The sequence below is a fragment of the Peromyscus leucopus genome, chromosome 10 (genome assembly GCF_004664715.2).
Source record: "Peromyscus leucopus breed LL Stock chromosome 10, UCI_PerLeu_2.1, whole genome shotgun sequence".
In the NCBI taxonomy this organism is placed as follows: domain Eukaryota; kingdom Metazoa; phylum Chordata; class Mammalia; order Rodentia; family Cricetidae; genus Peromyscus; species Peromyscus leucopus.
In genome coordinates, this window is record NC_051071.1 from 80,088,230 (window position 1) to 80,108,665 (window position 20,436).

The 20,436-nt window shown below is 41.5% G+C and overlaps 2 protein-coding genes across 2 annotated transcripts; one reads left to right on the plus strand and one right to left on the minus strand.

Annotated features, from left to right (window-relative positions):
- Positions 1-782: 782 nt before the first annotated feature.
- LOC114688449 (PRAME family member 12-like) lies at positions 783-2,979 on the minus strand. Its single transcript, XM_028863050.1, has 3 exons — positions 2,693-2,979; positions 1,634-2,227; positions 783-1,350 (listed from the first exon to the last, which is right to left on the minus strand). Exons 1-3 carry the CDS (start codon positions 2,977-2,979, stop codon positions 783-785), a joined length of 1,449 nt encoding a protein of 482 aa, XP_028718883.1.
- A 4,433-nt stretch (positions 2,980-7,412) lies between these two features.
- Positions 7,413-9,612, plus strand: LOC114688450 (PRAME family member 12-like). The gene is made up of 3 exons (XM_028863051.1): positions 7,413-7,699; positions 8,165-8,758; positions 9,042-9,612. Exons 1-3 carry the CDS (start codon positions 7,413-7,415, stop codon positions 9,610-9,612), a joined length of 1,452 nt encoding a protein of 483 aa, XP_028718884.1.
- The last annotated feature ends 10,824 nt before the right edge of the window (positions 9,613-20,436 follow it).

Sequence of the window (20,436 nt, forward strand, 5' to 3'; positions counted from 1 at the left end):
AGTGCCACCACACCTGGCTCTGTTTCCAGTGTGGCCTTGAGCACACAGAGATCCAGACAGATGCCAGCCTGCCAATTGTTAGGATTAAAGGCAGGTGCTACAGTTGCCTGACTTCCTTGTTTACTTACAATGGCTTGCCTCTTCCTCGACTCTCCAGGCAAGCTTTATTTATTAAAACACTAATAAAATCCCAGCACATTTGAGCACAAATAAAATATCACCACAGCCATGCCTGTGCTTTTAAGCTTGGAGCCATCTCTCTGGCTCCAAGGTCTTTGGATAGAGGGTCTCACTCTGTATCTCAGGCTAGCCTGGATATGTAGTCCACCCTAGCTGATGACTATATCTACCTGCCCCAATATGCAATATTGTCATTATAGTCATCTATCTGTTCACTTTTTTATTTCTATCCAGAGTTCTTACATTTAGTTGGTGTATTGGAGCCAGAAATAATAATAGCATTTAAGAAAAAAACAAAACAAACTATCCATCACTCTACGTGTTTAGTAAAGATGTCAGTGAAGAACAAAACTCATACTGAGTTATTTTATTGCTGTCTTATTATGCTAAAAAGGCAGAATGTAAGGGGTAGGCATAGGGACTTTTTAAAAAAATGTAATTAATCAAGAGATCACAACAGAAGACTTCAAAAACAGTTCCTTGGTTCAATAGATGCTTGAAGCCAGTTGAGAGTCTTTCCGGACCCTGAAGCTAGCAGGGAGGCTAATGACTGAGGAAGACCCCGAGGGAGAGCACGCAAGTCCAGAAGTCATATTCCCTATTTACCCCTGGCAAGGACAAAGTCTAGGCCCAAGGTCATAGACACAGCGCTCACCACATTCGTGGCAGGGATCTGTGGAAAACAAGATCCTCTTGGGCTGCCTTAACGCTCTGAGTGTATCCATGAGCTCAAGACAATGTTGGGCAAATCTCTCTACTAAGATGTAACCGTAATCATCATAAGACTGTATAGGGGCCGGGTACTGCTCCACATTCATCTTGGTCAAGTTGGCTGTGTGTCCCAAAAGGTCCTTCAGGGTGGGCATGGAAAAGTCGTTATCTAATAGATTAAACTCGGTGAGCTTGGAGCACTTGCTGAGGGCAGGGATGAGGTCAGTGAGCTGAGAGTCCTTGATCCTACAACCCTGCAAGTCCAGAGACTGCAGAGATTCTGCTACATGCTCTAGCAGCACTCCAAGAGGCTTGAGACATGAAGCAAATAACAAGATTCCTCTCAAGACCAGATGTTTTAGCTGACGCAGGTTGTGGCTCAAGGGGAAATAATTCAAGTCGGACTGTGACAGGTGGCGGCGTGTGATGGAGAGAGTTGCCAAGGGGTTCCTCAGGCACCTATGGGTAGACAATGGGATTGGTTCAGACAAAAGGTTCTGGAGAGTGTGTATACTGGGATTTAAGAAGAGGAAGATGGGGCACGTGTCTCAAGGTCAGTTTGACTATATGAACAATCAGAGTACCAGGGTGCTGATGCTTGGAGTCTACTAAGTCAAGTCACACCCACAACTCTCACCATAATTGTTCCCAGTCACTGGCAGGCCCCATGCACATGCTAATCCTTAGAGTAAACTGGAAAGGTTTGCTCTGGTAGCTAAGCCACCTCCGCATCCTTGCTTACCTGAGTATTTGTTTCATGTGGTCTTTGAGAAAGAAGATGCCATTCATGGAGAGATGCTGCAGACAGTGGAGTTTGGAGAACTGAGCAATGACCTTGCTGATGCACCTCTCTTCTCTGTCTGCTGTCCTGGTTCCAGTCCCGAAAGTGTTCCTACAGATGCGGGCCAGGGAGAATTTGCGAAGACTTCGCATCTGTCCAAGGCAGGGAGCAAATCGTGCCAGTGTGGACACATCCCACCCCGTGTTCAGTTCCAGCTCCTCAATGCGTCCTGGGTGGAAAACACTCAAGATCTCTTTCACAGTGCACATAGGCACAGTCCAGATCTTCATGTTTATACAGTGCAGCTGTAGAAAGTCTTTTCTCTGCTGGAGCCACTGCAAGAAGCATGTTTGCTCTTCATTCAGACGGAGCCTGAGGTAGAGGTCAGTTACCACCTTCAGATGCCGCCGCCTCAGTGCATATCTGGGAAGGACCTTCACTACAGGCCTCTCATTCACAGTCTCTGCTGAACAGGCCCCATCCTCTCTTCCAGTCCATATGTTCCAGAACTCATGGTGAACATTCCTCAGGTCAACCACCTGAAGTTTCTCCTTCCTGTGGGTAAAACGTGTAAAGTGTCAGCAGACATGACAAGCCCCAACACCCAGCAAGTTTCCACTACACATCTCTAATGTCAGCTCTTCCCTCCTGACAAGGTCTCTTCAGCACCAAGTGTCCAACGTAGGAACTCATGTGTGTCATGACATCTCCCCGTGAGCTGCATGTGTACAGCTGACTACTTTCCTTCCACTAAGTTACTCTCTATTTCTACCTAGTCCCATGTTAGTGGTTGTTGGAAAGCCAGGGATAGGCTCCTTCCTCTCTGGCTACCTCTACTCTGTCCTCTAATCCATACTCAACCGTCCTTACTACAGGAAACAATAGGTTTCAAGGCCCCTGCATTCCAGGACCATGACCCCATCAGAAGCCTCTGACCCACCTACAAAGCCATTCTCCCTGACCCACGGTCTCTCCCACATTCCCCTTGTGCTCAGTCTACAGTACTTGGTTGTTGCTTACCCGGGGTGAAACTCTCTTTTCAGATGCGTGTCTACTCCATCTAGCACAGCCTGGAAGATTTCCAAGTTGGGAGTCTTCATCAACGTCCCCACAGGGAGACAGGGGAAAGGCCAGGCTTCCACCATTGCCCTCACAATCCTAGTGTGTCTGCCATTGAGCGCGTCCTTGAACAGTGCTGGGAAGATTGTCCAGGGCAGCTTCTCCAGAGCAGAGATGGCCAAGGCCTCATTTCTCAGCAGCGCCTGCCTGCCCAGCTCCTCCAGTGTGGGTGGGGTTTGAAAACTCATCATGAATGGTCTTCAGTCAGAAGGTTCCTGGGGAAGCATTCAGGTGAGAATATATCTTCAAGATAAAGTTTAGAAAACTTCCTCCCCCAGAACAGTAACCACTCAAGGTCTGAGTCAATTGCTCTGGCAATGGTAGAGTCCTCAACTTAAGGAATTGTCCTCACTCAGAATGTAAATCTACAGTTTCTCACTGACATCATGTGAGCCTCTCTGTACATGATTTCCAGGTCACCTTATGAGTGACCGTTTCTCACAAAAAAATAAAAAAAAAATAAAAAAAAAAAAAGCCTTTTGTCGTCAATGTTTCGTTAAGTTGATATAAAAAAAGATGCAGGCTAAAGCCTGAGTCAAGATAGAACTCAACATTTCCTGATCCATCTTGGTCTAATGGTCCCTATATCAAACCACCTGACCCAAGGGAGGACAACTACTCACCAGTTCTGAGCACCGACCACAGTCTCTTTATCCCAGCTGAGCCAGGCGCTTCCTCCAGGCTCCAGGTCTCTCAGTATCTTCATGGCTCTCCTGAAGCCTTTATATACCTTCCTGCTCACCCTCCCTATTGCAGTACCACCTTCCAACCCCAAGCTGCAATTTAATTGGACGACTCAGTCTCCACCCCTTTAATTCTTCAGACAACATTCAATCATTTCGTTGATTGAATCCTCCTGCCTCAACATCATTCTTGCTTGGATTACTCTTATGAAACATCATGGTTCACTGAACTTGATTAATGTGACAAAGGCCGGATGAGTTTGGGTCAGTTTGTGATTTAATCTGTTACTGATAATAGACATAAAAATAATTCAAAAATATTTCTCAATGGATCCTGGGCAAAACATCAAGTCAGTCGGCAATATGCCTTGGAGCTCAAGGCCTAAACTGGATACTCTGTCAATACACTGAAGTAGCAGATACTCAAAAAGGTAAGGCAGGAGAATTGCCTGTGTCCATCTAGACATATTGGGACATCCTTGTGTTTCCAGAATGTGAGGGCTTGGGTGAAAGTCTCAGAAATTCACTGTCTTCTTTGCTGTTTTGAGACCACTGTGGGCTACACTAAACCATTTCTCAAAACAATTATAAAAACATGTCAGGGAGGGAGATATAATACTTGATTCTCAGGAATCTGGAGACAGATACAGATCCAGAGAAAGAAAGAGAGAGAAAATAATGAGTCTGGATATAGAGTGAGAGACCTTGGAACACTAATTCCTAAATGGGATGTCACCATCAATTTTCTCCTCTTAGGGCTCAGGGAACCCTATGGAAGAGTAAGCAGAAAGAGTGTAAAGCCAGATGGGACAGAGAATAGCAGGAACAGTTATTTTTTTAAAAAAGAAATTATTTATTTATTATGTATACGGTATTCTACCTTCATGTATTCCCTCAGGCCAGAAGAGAGCACTGGATCTCATTATGTAATTGCTGGGACTGAATTCAGGGCTTCTGAAAGAGCAACCAGTGCTCTTAAACTCTGAGCCATCTCTCCAACCCAGGAACCCATCTTAAACACAGCAGAATTGCTGCACTTATAAACTCAGAGAGACTGTGGCAGCATGAACAGGGCCTACATGTGTCTACACCACATGGGGTGCTGGTGTTGAGAGAAGTAGAAACAAGCTCCCCTCCCTAACCCAGACTCTGTCTCCAGTTGATAAGGACTTGCAATTGACAAATAGTTCTCTCAAATGCAGTCTCCATGGAGATACAAAGAACTCTTAAGGACAGATTCAATGACCAATAGTAGACAGTCAACACAAAAGAAACTCCTGGCATCTTTGATGGTTCTTTGTCTCATAATGTTTTCTTAGGTCATTTACACACACACACACACACACACACACACACACACACACACACACACACTACACTACACTACAGGTCCTTTGCTTATATATTATGGCTAACAACTTTTTGTTTCCATCGGATTCCTCTGTGTTTGAACATTGTCCTGCATCAATATGTCTTCCTCATACTTTGTGTTTAGGTCTTTTCCTCCGTTTATTATTTATTTTTTCCTAACCCAATTTGTTTTTGTTTTATTTTACTTTATTTGGTTTGCTTTTTGGGTTTCTTCCTGTAATAGCTTGATGATTCAAAACTCACTTTATAGACTGGCTGATTTTGAACTCACAGAGATCTACCTGCCTCTGCCTGCCTCCCTTGTGCTGGGATTAAAGGCATGTGCCACCACCACCACTCAGCTTTAAACAATTTTTAAGCAGATGCTCACTCTGTATGCCTGACTCGTTCCTACTTAGAACAGGATGGTACTGAACTCACTGAGACCCAGCTACCTCTGCCTCCCAAATGTGAGGATTAAAGGCATTTGCTGCCATTCCTGGTACTTATACAAACTTTTTTAAAGATTCATTCTAGGTGTAGGAGTGTTTTGCCTACATGTATGAATATGCAACACTTTATAACTGCAGCCCAAGATGGTCAGAGGGGGGCTTCAGATCTCCCGGGACCGGAGTTACACATCATTTCAAGACACGATGTGGGTGCTGTGAGTGGAAGATTAATGGGTGCTCTTTAGTGCTGAGCCATTCTCAGCTCCCAGGTTTCACTCTTGATTTCATGTCTTTGAGCAAGTGTGCCACCCTGACCTTCCTGAAGCACTGACTCTTTCCTGGGGAACCAAGGATGGCTTTCCTCCAAGCCACCTCTTTTGTTCTGTTCTGTTCTGTTCAGTGGGTGGAAGGCAGGTCTTACATGGCTCAGGTTGTCCTTGAGTTGACACCTAGGCTGAAGATAACAGACCCTCCTGCCTCCCACTCTTGAAATCTGAGCTTACAGGCAAGCTCCGGCTTTTCTGCTGCAGTGAGTGCTGGGAAGAGGATGCAGTGGATGCTGGATAGTTAGTTCTCTACAAACTGAGTGCATCACCAACACCCCAACCTCCATAGTAAGGGAATCAAGCCATTCTCTGCCTCACCCTTTTGAGTAGCTGCTACTTGAGTGTATTGACAGAGTATTCAGTTTAGGCCTTGAGCTCCAAAGCATATTCCCGACTGACTTGATGTTTTGCCCAGGATCCATTGACGAAATATTTTTGAATTATTTTTGTGTCTATGATCAGTAACAGATTAAATCACAAACTGACCCAAACTCATCCGGCCTTTGTCACATTAATCAAGTTCAGTGAACCATGATGATTCATAAGAGTAATCCAAGCAAGAAGGATGTTGAGGCAGGAGGATTCCTAGGAGTTAGAATCCAAAATAACCTTAGCTTCAGAGCGAGACCCAGGCCCTGTAACACATTCAATACCAAGTAATAAATAAGCAAATATAAGAACAAATCCACAAACTCAATGTTTGTAGTAAATTAACAAGTAGAATATTTATATTGACCCAAGACATTTGAGGGGCAGTGAGGTTGTTTTCACAAGGAGTTCTGATTCAATCAACGAAATGATTGAATTTTGTCTGTAGAATTAAAGGGGTGGAGACTGAGTCGTCCAATTAAATTGCAGCTTGGGGTTGGAAGGTGGTACTGCAATAGGGAGGGTGAGCAGGCAGGTATATAAAGGCTTCAGGAGAGCCATGAAGATACTGAGAGACCTGGAGCCTGGAGGAAGCGCCTGGCTCAGCTGGGATAAAGAGACTGTGGTCAGTGCTCAGAACTGGTGAGTAGTTGTCCTCCCTTGGGTCATGTGGTTTGATATAGGGACCATTAGACCAAGATGGATCAGAAAATTTTCATTTCTGTCTCTTCAGATGAACACATTGAAGACAATGAGTAAATGTCTAAATAAAGTTTCACCTCCATCTCAAATGTCTTTGTATAAAAGTTTGTGATTTCATTATTGTTGTTGTTTTGAGACAAGGGTTTCTATGTTGTTCAAGCTGTTCTACAACTGGCCCTGGAGTTCTGGGGAGGCTGGAAATCAAGATCCTCCTGACTCTGGGTGCTGAGGTTATTAGCATATTCCCTTGTACTGTGGTACATTCACACTACTGTTTTTATTTGTTTTGTAGAACAAGGGCTCCTGTGGAACTGTAGACCACTTATCTTAGCCTCTTTGGCAGTTCCTCTGCTTCAGACTCACAGTAGATGGAATTGCTTGTGAGTTCTATCTTGACTCAGGCTTTAGCCTGCATCTTTTTTTATATCAACTTAACGAAACATTGACGACAAAAGGCTTTTTTTTTTTTTTTTTTTTTTTTTTTTGTGAGAAACGGTCACTCATAAGGTGACCTGGAAATCATGTACAGAGAGGCTCACATGATGTCAGTGAGAAACTGTAGATTTACATTCCGAGTGAGGACAATTCCTTAAGTTGAGGACTCTACCATTGCCAGAGCAATTGACTCAGACCTTGAGTGGTTACTGTTCTGGGGGAGGAAGTTTTCTAAACTTTATCTTGAAGATATATTCTCACCTGAATGCTTCCCCAGGAACCTTCTGACTGAAGACCATTCATGATGAGTTTTCAAACCCCACCCACACTGGAGGAGCTGGGCAGGCAGGCGCTGCTGAGAAATGAGGCCTTGGCCATCTCTGCTCTGGAGAAACTGCCCTGGACAATCTTCCCAGCACTGTTCAAGGACGCGTTCAATGGCAGACACACTAGGATTGTGAGGGCAATGGTGGAAGCCTGGCCTTTCCCCTGTCTCCCTGTGGGGACGTTGATGAAGACTCCCAACTTGGAAATCTTCCAGGCTGTGCTAGATGGAGTAGACACGCATCTGAAAAGAGAGTTTCACCCCGGGTAAGCAACAACCAAGTACTGTAGACTGAGCACAAGGGGAATGTGGGAGAGACCGTGGGTCAGGGAGAATGGCTTTGTAGGTGGGTCAGAGGCTTCTGATGGGGTCATGGTCCTGGAATGCAGGGGCCTTGAAACCTATTGTTTCCTGTAGTAAGGACGGTTGAGTATGGATTAGAGGACAGAGTAGAGGTAGCCAGAGAGGAAGGAGCCTATCCCTGGCTTTCCAACAACCACTAACATGGGACTAGGTAGAAATAGAGAGTAACTTAGTGGAAGGAAAGTAGTCAGCTGTACACATGCAGCTCACGGGGAGATGTCATGACACACATGAGTTCCTACGTTGGACACTTGGTGCTGAAGAGACCTTGGCAGGAGGGAAGAGCTGACATTAGAGATGTGTAGTGGAAACTTGCTGGGTGTTGGGGCTTGTCATGTCTGCTGACACTTTACACATTTTACCCACAGGAACGAGAAACTTCAGGTGGTTGACCTGAGGAATGTTCACCATGAGTTCTGGAACATATGGACTGGAAGAGAGGATGGGGCCTGTTCAGCAGAGACTGTGGATGAGAGGCCTGTAGTGAAGGTCCTTCCCAGATATGCACTGAGGCGGCGGCATCTGAAGGTGGTAACTGACCTCTACCTCAGGCTCCGTCTGAATGAAGAGCAAACATGCTTCTTGCAGTGGCTCCAGCAGAGAAAAGACTTTCTACAGCTGCACTGTATAAACATGAAGATCTGGACTGTGCCTATGTGCACTGTGAAAGAGATCTTGAGTGTTTTCCACCCAGGACGCATTGAGGAGCTGGAACTGAACACGGGGTGGGATGTGTCCACACTGGCACGATTTGCTCCCTGCCTTGGACAGATGCGAAGTCTTCGCAAATTCTCCCTGGCCCGCATCTGTAGGAACACTTTCGGGACTGGAACCAGGACAGCAGACAGAGAAGAGAGGTGCATCAGCAAGGTCATTGCTCAGTTCTCCAAACTCCACTGTCTGCAGCATCTCTCCATGAATGGCATCTTCTTTCTCAAAGACCACATGAAACAAATACTCAGGTAAGCAAGGATGCGGAGGTGGCTTAGCTACCAGAGCAAACCTTTCCAGTTTACTCTAAGGATTAGCATGTGCATGGGGCCTGCCAGTGACTGGGAACAATTATGGTGAGAGTTGTGGGTGTGACTTGACTTAGTAGACTCCAAGCATCAGCACCCTGGTACTCTGATTGTTCATATAGTCAAACTGACCTTGAGACACGTGCCCCATCTTCCTCTTCTTAAATCCCAGTATACACACTCTCCAGAACCTTTTGTCTGAACCAATCCCATTGTCTACCCATAGGTGCCTGAGGAACCCCTTGGCAACTCTCTCCATCACACGCCGCCACCTGTCACAGTCCGACTTGAATTATTTCCCCTTGAGCCACAACCTGCGTCAGCTAAAACATCTGGTCTTGAGAGGAATCTTGTTATTTGCTTCATGTCTCAAGCCTCTTGGAGTGCTGCTAGAGCATGTAGCAGAATCTCTGCAGTCTCTGGACTTGCAGGGTTGTAGGATCAAGGACTCTCAGCTCACTGACCTCATCCCTGCCCTCAGCAAGTGCTCCAAGCTCACCGAGTTTAATCTATTAGATAACGACTTTTCCATGCCCACCCTGAAGGACCTTTTGGGACACACAGCCAACTTGACCAAGATGAATGTGGAGCAGTACCCGGCCCCTATACAGTCTTATGATGATTACGGTTACATCTTAGTAGAGAGATTTGCCCAACATTGTCTTGAGCTCATGGATACACTCAGAGCGTTAAGGCAGCCCAAGAGGATCTTGTTTTCCACAGATCCCTGCCATGAATGTGGTGAGCGCTGTGTCTATGACCTTGGGCCTAGACTTTGTCCTTGCCAGGGTAAATAGGGAATATGACTTCTGGATTTGCGTGCTCTCCCTCGGGGTCTTCCTCAGTCATTAGCCTCCCTGCTAGCTTCAGGGTCCGGAAAGACTCTCAACTGGCTTCAAGCATCTATTGAACCAAGGAACTGTTTTTGAAGTCTTCTGTTGTGATCTCTTGATTAATTACATTTTTTTAAAAAGTCCCTATGCCTACCCCTTACATTCTGCCTTTTTAGCATAATAAGACAGCAATAAAATAACTCAGTATGAGTTTTGTTCTTCACTGACATCTTTACTAAACACGTAGAGTGATGGATAGTTTGTTTTGTTTTTTTCTTAAATGCTATTATTATTTCTGGCTCCAATACACCAACTAAATGTAAGAACTCTGGATAGAAATAAAAAAGTGAACAGATAGATGACTATAATGACAATATTGCATATTGGGGCAGGTAGATATAGTCATCAGCTAGGGTGGACTACATATCCAGGCTAGCCTGAGATACAGAGTGAGACCCTCTATCCAAAGACCTTGGAGCCAGAGAGATGGCTCCAAGCTTAAAAGCACAGGCATGGCTGTGGTGATATTTTATTTGTGCTCAAATGTGGTGGGATTTTATTAGTGTTTTAATAAATAAAGCTTGCCTGGAGAGTCGAGGAAGAGGCAAGCCATTGTAAGTAAACAAGGAAGTCAGGCAACTGTAGCACCTGCCTTTAATCCTAACAATTGGCAGGCTGGCATCTGTCTGGATCTCTGTGTGCTCAAGGCCACACTGGAAACAGAGCCAGGTGTGGTGGCACTTGCCTTAAATTCCAAGACTAGTTAACCATGGATCTCTGTACAGACAGACAGGAATTGAGAGAGCTGGGCATTAAAGAGGAGGTGATGTAACTGGACAGAGAGAGCAAATCGCAGAACAGCAAGGCATATAGGTGTGGGTGGACAGGAAGTATCTCTCATTTGGGAGCTGCAGAGTTGGTGAGGTGATGTTAGCTTGTGGCTGTCCTATTCCTCTGATCTCTCTCAGGCTTTAATCCCTATGTCTGGCTCCATGACTTTTATTTAATGAGACCATTAGAAGGTCATCTACAATTGGTGACCAGTGATTGTGGCAAGAATTCACTGAAAAGCTGCTTGTTCCAGGCCCCCTTTCTCAGGTGTGAGCTGCAAGGCTCAGGCCGAGCTGCACATGGCCAGAGTTTCTTTGGCTTCTTCTCTTGTGGTAGATTGTAGGCTCTCTCTGGATTCCCATCTCAGACTGCTCCCACACTAGTTAGCTGATTTGAAATTCCCTCAGATTTCTACTGTTCTACACAGTCAACAGACTTGGTAAGTTAATTCAGATGTCTTAAAGGGTGAAATTAGTTTAGAGAGAATTTTTCCCCCACATTCAAAAATGAGAAACATTTTTACTATGGAAGGAATTGGCTCTCTGTTTGATAATACATTAGGCTATCTGAAAGCAGAACAATTAAATGAAAGGAAAATTAATATGGATGAGATGTACATAGCATCAATTATAAATATTATGTGTTTGATCACTTTTATTTTAGCATTAAAATGGTTAGTCAGTTTAAGTGCCAACCTACAAGCTTTAGAAAAATCTGTTAAAATGAATCACAGAGAAATTCAGATGCAGACCAAAGCATTTAAAGGTGGACATTTCTCAGGATTGACTTTAGAAAAACTTGTTAAAATGAATTATAGAGAGATTCAGACCAGGACAGAAGGTGAAGTTGAAATTATCTCAGGATTGAATTATATGGCTACAGAGATACAGCCTCAGGTTTCCAGACAGCTAATTTTAATCTAACCAATAATCTTAGAGGAACTGACAAATGCTCACAGTGTGAACAAGCTAACTGGACTCCAGTGTAAATGTTAGATTTAAGGAGATTTAAAGAAGGTATAGTATCATATGGCATGCATTCTTGATTTGTAAAGCAGATGTTAAACTCGTGGTCAACTTGTAATAGAATTATCCCTCAGGCCTAAAAAGAGTTAATTATAGGTGTCCTAGAGGCCAATTCACAGTTATAGTGGGGAACATGGTTTAAAGAGGAGGCAAATCAATAGACTAATGATATAGAACTAGAGGTGTGGAAATTTCCCAGGATCAGCTTCTTGGAGAAGGCGATTATGCTGATCCACAAAATCAATATTGATAGGATAACCAAACTTAATTCTATGCTGCATGGCAGACATGAATGCATGGAACTGAATTGAGGAGGCAGAAAAAAAATTGAATCATTTCTGAAAGTTATACCCGGCCCCAGAGATTTCTTCATGGATTTCTTACAAAGGCTGTCTCCTGCAGTAAATAGAGTGATACCAAATTCAGAAGCTAGACTGATAAGAATGGAATCTTTGGCTTTTGAGAATGCAAATGCACCATGCCAAAGAGTAATCAGGCTATTGAAGGCAAGATCAGCACCCCGGGAGGACTGGATCAGGGACACAATTAGTATTGAGTCTCATGACCATGATGATATGTGGATACGAGGGGTGATATCAAGAGCTTTGAGGAAGAATAATAAGGTCAGATGTTTTAATTACAGTAAACAAGGTCATTTGAAAAGGGAGTCTAAACAGGGAATCAATAGAAATAATGTTTATTCGAGGAACAATGGCAGGAGAATGCCCCACCCTTCTGATTTTGCCCAAGGTAAACATTGGGCTAACAAATGCAGATCAACAAGGGACAGACAAGGTAATCCTTTTTTTCTTCCATTGGAAAACTCCCTGAGGGGCCTCACACAGGCACCCACAGCAAATTCAGTTCAGGCCTTTCCTGCCATGACGGAAGAAACCATTTCTGAGAGCAATTAAAAAACCAAATGCCTATTGGAATCAACCAGGCTGTTTGGGGTGATACAACAGTGGTAGCAGAGAGAACAGGAAATGAGGGAGAAACCAAAAAGCAAATGTTTTACAAACTTTTATAAATGAACAAAACCAAAATTAAAAATAGAATAAATGATATTCTCTTGGAAGGTCTGGTAGACAAAGGTGCAGATGTTACACAACTGCACCAGAATTTTGGCCTTCAAATTGGCCCCTTCAAGAAGTAACTGTTCAGCTGTTAGGGATTGGAACATTATCTCAAGTGAAACAGAGTGCAAGATGGCTTCAATGTAGAGGGTCAGAAGGACAGAGGGGAAAAGCCATATGTGGTTAATATAGTTATGAATTTACGGGGCCATGATCCATTACAACAATGGAATACTCAGATTAACATTCCTTCAACCCCAGAAACAAACCATGAACTAACACATGTTTCTGAAAGAAATAGTAGGAGATATTATAAAGAGCAGTCACTAGCCATCTAGATTGTACAAGAACAGGGCACAACAATTGCAGATCTTTCAAAGACACCAACAGCTCTACCTTTAAAACAATGAATAGAAAAGCCTGTAATGGTTCAGCAATGGCCTTTAACAGCAGAGAAACGGCAGGCTTTAGAAGAGCTGGTATAAGAACACTTAAATGCTCATAATATTGGACATCCAACCAGACCTTGGAATTGTCCTGTATTTGTTATTAAAAAGAAATCTGATAAATGGAGAATGGTAACAGATCTAAGAGCAATTAACAAAGTAATTCAGCCAAGGAGCTGTCCACAGCTCCTTGTGAAAATCCTTTGCCTACTTTATTACCTAAAAGACGAAGCCTTATAGCTATCAATTTAAAATACGGTTTTTTTTCAATACCTTTACCAGAAAAAGACAGAGAAAGATTTGCCTTCACAGTGCCTACTTATAATAATTCTAAGCTGGTTAAGATTTATCAATGGAGGATTCTTGTGGTATGGTATTTCCCCCAAATATGGTGCATGCCAATAAACTTGTCTGGGGTCAGAGACAGAGCAGCCACAATATTAAACATAAAGGATAGGCAGTGGTAGCACATGCCCTTAATCCTATCATTCCAGAGGCAGAAATGCAGACAGGCATGGTGTCTCATCACACCATTAATCCCAGAAAGCAAGCCTTTAATCTCAGGGAGTGGTGGTAGAAAGCAGAAAGGTATATAAGGCGTGAGGATCAGAAACTAGAAGCATTTGGCCTGGTTAAGCATTTGGCTCATTAAGTTTTCGGGCTTTGGAGCACAGTTCAGCTGAGACCCAGTCTGGATGAGGATTCAGAGGCCTCCAGTCTGAGGAAACAAGACCAGCTGAGGATCCAGCGAGGTGAGGTAGCTATGGCTTGTTCTGTCTCTCTGATCTACCAGCATTGACCCCAATAACTGGCCTCAGGTTTGATTTTATTAATAAGACTCTTTAACATTCCTGCTACAGATTCTCTTACAGGAAATGTGAAATACCCCAACCCTGTACCAATATTTTTTATGACAGCCAATGGAAATAATGCGTAAACAATTTCCTAAAAGTATAATTTATCATTGCATGGATGATATTTTACTAGCTGATTCAAATACAGATACTTTAGAAAGAAGGTTAGAAGAAAATGTTGCCTTGTTGGGGATTGCAAATTCCTCCTGAAAAGACACAAAGAGGAGACTCTATTAATTATTTAGGATATAAAATAGGTCTACCAAAAGTTTACCCCAAAAGGTGCAAATTAGGAGAGATCAATTACGGACTCTTAATGACTTTCAAAGATTATTCGGAGACATTTCCCATCTATGAACTGTTGTTGGGGTACAACATGATGAACTCAGCAATTTGTTCAAAACCTGAGAAGGTGACAGGGACTTAAATAGTCCAAGAGAATTATCAGCTGAAGATGAGAAAGAATTGGCCTTTGTGGAATAGAAAGTACAGAAAGCATATGTGGATTGTGTGGATCCAAAGCTTGATTGCATTTTGGTTATTTTACCTTCTAGGCATTCTCACACAAAAATTTTAATGCAGTGGGAAGATATTACGTTGGAACAGATATTTTTACCAAATAAACAGAGTAAAAAATTATAAACTTATGTGGATAAGATCTCTGACTTGATTTCCAAATAATAACTGAGACTTTGTCAATTAGCTGGAATAGTCCCAGCAGAAATTGTAGTACCTTTAAGGATGACATTGACAAATTATGGGTAGAAAGTGAACCTTGGGAAAGTGTGTTTGATATATTGTGCACCCCAATAAACTTACCAGGTGGTCAGAAAACAGAACAGTCACTAAATTAAACACAGAGGTTAGACAGTGGTAGCATATGCCTTTGATCACATAATTCCAGAGACAGAGATCTCTGTGAATTCAAGGCCACACTGAAAACAGCCAGGCATGGTGACACACACCTTTCATCCCAGCACTTGAGATCTCATTTCTTGCTTGGGAAAGAGACATGCCTTCAATCAGAGGAAGAGATGGCGGGAAGCAGAAAGGTATATAAGACATGAGGACCAGGAACTAGAGGCTTTTTAAGCTTTTAGGCTTTTAGCAGCAGTTCAGATGAGATCCATTAGGTGAGAACTCAGAGTCTTCCAGTTTTAGGAAATAAGATGAGCTGAGAAGTTGGCAAGACCTTTTAAGATTTGTGTTATAGCAAAGAGCTTGCAGTAAGTTTTTGGGAGAGATTAGCAGCAAACATCCCAAAAGTGATATAATTCAACTTATAAAGAGAGGTGATTGGATTCTGCCTCGCATTGTATGGGAAACACCCATATCTGGAGCCCATACATTTTATACAGATGCAAACAAACAAGGAAAGGCAGGTTACAAGTCAGAAAATTTAAGTAAAGTGGTTTAAAGTTCTTATAATTCAGTTCAGAAATTGGAATTGTATGCTATTCTGTTGATATTAATGGATTTTTCAGAACCTTTCAACATAGTTACTGACTCTCAGTATGCTGAAAGAGTGGTATTACATATTGACTACAGAATTTATCCATGATGAATCAGAATTACCTTCACTACTTATTCATTTACAATACATATTCAGATATAGGAAGCATCCCTTATGTATAGCTCATATGTGGTGGTATTGTGTTCCCCAAAATATTGTGTACCTTAATAAATTTATCTGGCGTCAGAGAACAGAAAAGCCACTAGTTAGGCAGTGATAGCACACATGCCTTTAATTCACTAGCATTATCCACTAGAGGCAGAGAAGATCTCTCTGCTAAGATCTCCTGCTAATGAAGTTCAAAAGGCCACATTGAGGCAAACAACAAGCCAGCAGCATGGTGACTCACGCCTTTAATCCCAGAAAGCAAGCCTTTAATCCTAGGGAGTGATGGTAGAAAGCAGGAAGGTATATAAGGCGTGAGGACCAGAAACTAGAAGCATTTGGCTGGTTAAGCATGTGGCTGGTTAAGCTTCAGGCTTTCAAGCAGCAGTTCAGCTGAGACCCATTCCGGATGAGGACTCAGAGGCCTCCAGTCTGAGGAGACAAGACCAGCTGAGGATCCGGTGAGGTAAGATAGCTGTGGCTTGTTCTGTTTCTCTGACCTTCCAGTATTCACCCCAATAACTGGCCTCGGGTTTGATTTTATCAATAAGAACTTTTAAGAATCCTTCTACACTCATATCCAATCCCATATGTGTCTGCCAGGCCCTCTAGCACAAGGTAATTTTGAGATTGATAAACTATTGATAGGGAATGTGCTTAAGGCCTCAGAATTTCATAAAAACCATCATGTCAATAGTAAAGGTTTAAAAAAGGATTTTTCCATAACCTGGCAACAAGCCAAAGAAATTATAAGATAATGTCCTACTTGTTCTTTTTAACAATCAGACTCTGCTACCAGCAGGATGTAACCCAAAGGGTACTCAGAGGAATGAAATCTGGAAGATGGATGTGTTTCAGTTGCAGAATTTGTAAAACTGAAATATGTAAACCACAATATTGATACTTACTCAGGATTTCTGAAAAGGCTGATTTGGTAATCACATATTTGCTAGAACTTATGGCCATCATGGGTATACCTGCACAAATTAAAACTGACAATGCTCCAGAACACCTCTCTGGTAAATTGAAACAATTTTTTGCTTATTACAATATAAAGCATATTATAGGTATACCACATAATCCTACAGGCCAAGAAGTCATAGGAAGATCAAACCTAACTCAAAATGATATGCTAAATAAACAGAACAGGGGTAACAACCCCCCCCAGAAATAGATTACATAATGCTCTATTAACTTTAATTTTTGTCAAAGCTAATGAGAAAGACACAACAGCTGTGGAGAGACATAGAGAGATAATAGAAAAAAACTACAGAATTAAATCAGCCCATATACTTTAAGGATGTGCTGACCTCAGAATGGAAACCAGGATATGTGTTACGTTGGGGATGAAGTTTTGCTTTCGTTTCTACTGGAGAAGAAGAGCTATGGATACTATCAAAATTGATAGAGGTTTGATTTGAACAAGAGAGACCTCTTAATGAGAAGAGGTGATAGTTTATCAATCAACATGACCATCCAATTTAAACTAACTTATACCACTAACAAATGCTTATCATTCAACCAGGTATAACTTGCCAAAAGGAAACCTCCCCAAAGTTAGGCTTGGGGAAAAGTTTTTGTTTCTGTCCTTCAGAGAATGAAGCTAGATCTGAAGAACACTTGACAAATGAGACATCTGAAAAAAAGGACAAATCATCCTGAAAAAAAAAATGTCTCAAGAATAAAAAAGTAAATTGGCCTATTGGTATATCACATATATAATTTTGTAAGTCTTCATAAATGTTTGTTTCTGCTCTTCTCTACAGATACTTAACACAAATGATCTTTATGTAGTCTGAGTTCAATTAAAAATTAAAGCTGGCTTTGGAGTTAGAGAATGGCTCTCTCCTTCTCTAAACCCAAGCAGTTTTGTTAAAAGGAAAATGCAAAATCTCTCTATCATGTCAGAAGATCCATCTGATATGGGACAGAAGTAAACCAAAATTAAAGGTCGATTTTATTGTCACTAATTTCTCAATTCTTTGGTTCTATTTTGATTCTTTAAACTTTCCTTAAGGTATGAATATATCAAAATTTATAATATATATATTAAACTTTTGTGATGGTATTATTGGTCATATAGTGTACTAACTAATTCTAGAAAAAAAATGGCTTCATTTAGCTGCCTATATTTTTTGTGTTGGAGTCTCTATCAGGTTTCTGCAGGGAATCATGACCAGGCCTACCAGTGAATTTGAAGTCTCCAGAAAGATGATAGGGCCCACAATGAAGATTCCGTGTAGACAATGGTAATACCACTAAGCTGACAAATATCACCCAAAGATCAGTTTTGGACTACAAACTGCTCAGGACAATTTCAAGATGGCTAGCTGAGATGATGCCATCTGATAGATTATTGGTGCAAGGACTTGAGATAAGCCCTGAACTTTTTTTTAAAGATGGGTCTCTGTGTAGATTTCAAGCCTGTCCTGGAACTCACTCTATAGGCCAGGCTGGCCTTGAACTCACAGAGATCCACCTACCTCTGCCTCCCAAGTGCTGCAATTAAAGGCATGCACCACCACCACACAGCAAGCCCTGAACTTTTGCGTTATGCAGACCCTGGACAACAAATGATACAGCTACCTCTTCCAGGAATTGACTATTAACCCATATTTTTTCTTTATAGGATCCCCTAAAGATGCCTTTGCCCACAAACAGCAGGAAGAAATTTTAAGAGCACAAGGCCCATATTCCCAAGAGGTAGGGTGGGTAGATTTTGGTCTTTCAATGGGTTTTGGATAATTGTCATTGTTTAGGATGATGGTTACAAGTTATTTTTGTTAATTGTCAGGAAAGAGGCTAAACAAAGGAGATTAGATTTAAGGTTCTTGTTTGATAAGAGGTAGATAATTAAATCTACTCTGAAAAAAAAGGGTATAGAAATGATAGAATGAAAGGCAGAGTATGAATCTACTCTGAAAAAAAATGAGAGGATATAGATATGATATAGATTAAAAGGTAGATTATTGAATACTATTTTAAAAGACAACTGCTAGTTTTAAATATTTTACATTCGGATTGGATTTTTATATATTGTATACAAGTTATATATATTAATACAAATTTGAGATTGATTTTGTTAGAAAATGCTGTATATATATTGCTAATCTTCTTCAGGACATTGTACCCATACAGTCCATTTTAACAATGTAATATAATTTGCTAATCCTTGAAAGTTATTATTACCAACTAATTAGGATGTAAAGAAATGAAAGTTAGTAGTTAGACATTACAATCAGCCTTGTAGTCATATTAGGTATGTTTTTAAGGTCAAGCAGAGATATATTTTAGATAGACAGGTCATCTTCAAACCCTTCAGAGATCAAATAGAATATGACATTTAAGATGATTTAATAACATAATTTTTTTTCCTTTTTTTATGACTATTGACTCATGTCTGCTCTTGGCAGCACCAATCTATTATAGAGAAGATATGGCATTTGAAGAAACTCCATATGGAGTTAACTTTTCATTGTGGCAAATGTTAGCCACTAGGCAAGAAATGCCCCTACATCAAACTGCTTTGACAGTATGCTATAAATGGCACAAGCAGGACAAAAAACAAAGGACTACTGATCCTTGCCATGTCAAGTGTGGTTGCAGCTTTTGGCAACAGGTGTCCTCTGAGGCCAGGACAATTATGGCACCATCACTGAAGGGGCTTTGCAATCTGAAATAGATAATGTCTCTTTTCCTGTCGAGGGCAGCTGAATAGGCAGTGGACTGATGGTTCCTGGTGTGCAGTGAACAGTAGCTGGAACAGCTATTCTTGGCATGAGCAACTTGGCTGATGGAGTCTGGTCTCAGTGTGTAGGCTGGCATTTAAGAAAGAGATGAAGCTACCCATAGGATGAAAAAGATGGAAGTCAAACTCCAAAAACACCAGCTAGTTCCAGAATCTAAAATCCTGAATTATAACCTGACACTGGTGGAATTCAAGTTTATCTGGTACATGGAATACTCACACTGAATGTGGGATTGAGTTTTAGGTCTTGTGTACATCCTGCTTCATAAATGAGTCTCTCAGATATACTAGTAGCCAAAGATGATGCCACAATGTCGCAGGGAAACCTCGGGTGACAGTCTAGGAAGCTGGCTGTTTCTGTCATATCCCACACTCCTTGGAATTTGCTTTTTTGCACTTCCTGTTTTATGAGGTAATATTATTTCCTTCTCAGTCTCTGAGGAAGTTGAAGATGAGATGGTTATAGTTATAGATGTCCTTGTTAAGAAATTCAGAAAAGAAACTTACTAAGAGGTATTAAGTGTGGAAGTTTGAAAGGCATCATAAGATAGTTTGCTGTTGGTAATACAAGAGTGGATAGAAAGTGAATTAGGTACATATTGGACTCACCAAATGATAGATAATGGAATATTTTCTTGGAATTTGTCAAATGAAAATGAACTAGACACCATTAATGTTATTGCTTGTATATATTGTATATAGTTATCGTACTTATTGTATATAGTTTTTCTTATATATTATAACTTTTTTATTTTTATTAGACAAAAAGGGGGAAATGTAGTGATATTTTATTTGTGCTTTAATAAATAAAGCTTGCCTGGAGATCAGAGGAAAATGCAAGCCATTATAAGTAAACTAAGAAGTCATGCAACAGTAGCACATGCCTTTATTCCTTCACTTGGCTGGCAGGATCTGTCTGGATCTCTGTGATTTCAAGGCACACTGAAAACAGAGCCAGGTGTGTTGGCTGTCTCCTTCTCCAAACCCAATCAAATTGCTGAAAGAAAAAAATTGGAGATTCTGTCTCATATCAGAAGAGGCACCTGGTGGGGACAAAGGAAAAAAAATCTAGGGATCATTGTTGTTTGAGATTCTATTTCTCTCATGCTTAGTCTTGATGCCTCAGAATCCTTCCTCACATGTCATGTCTACTTCAGATTCAAACTTTCCATTTTGTATTAATAATGTTC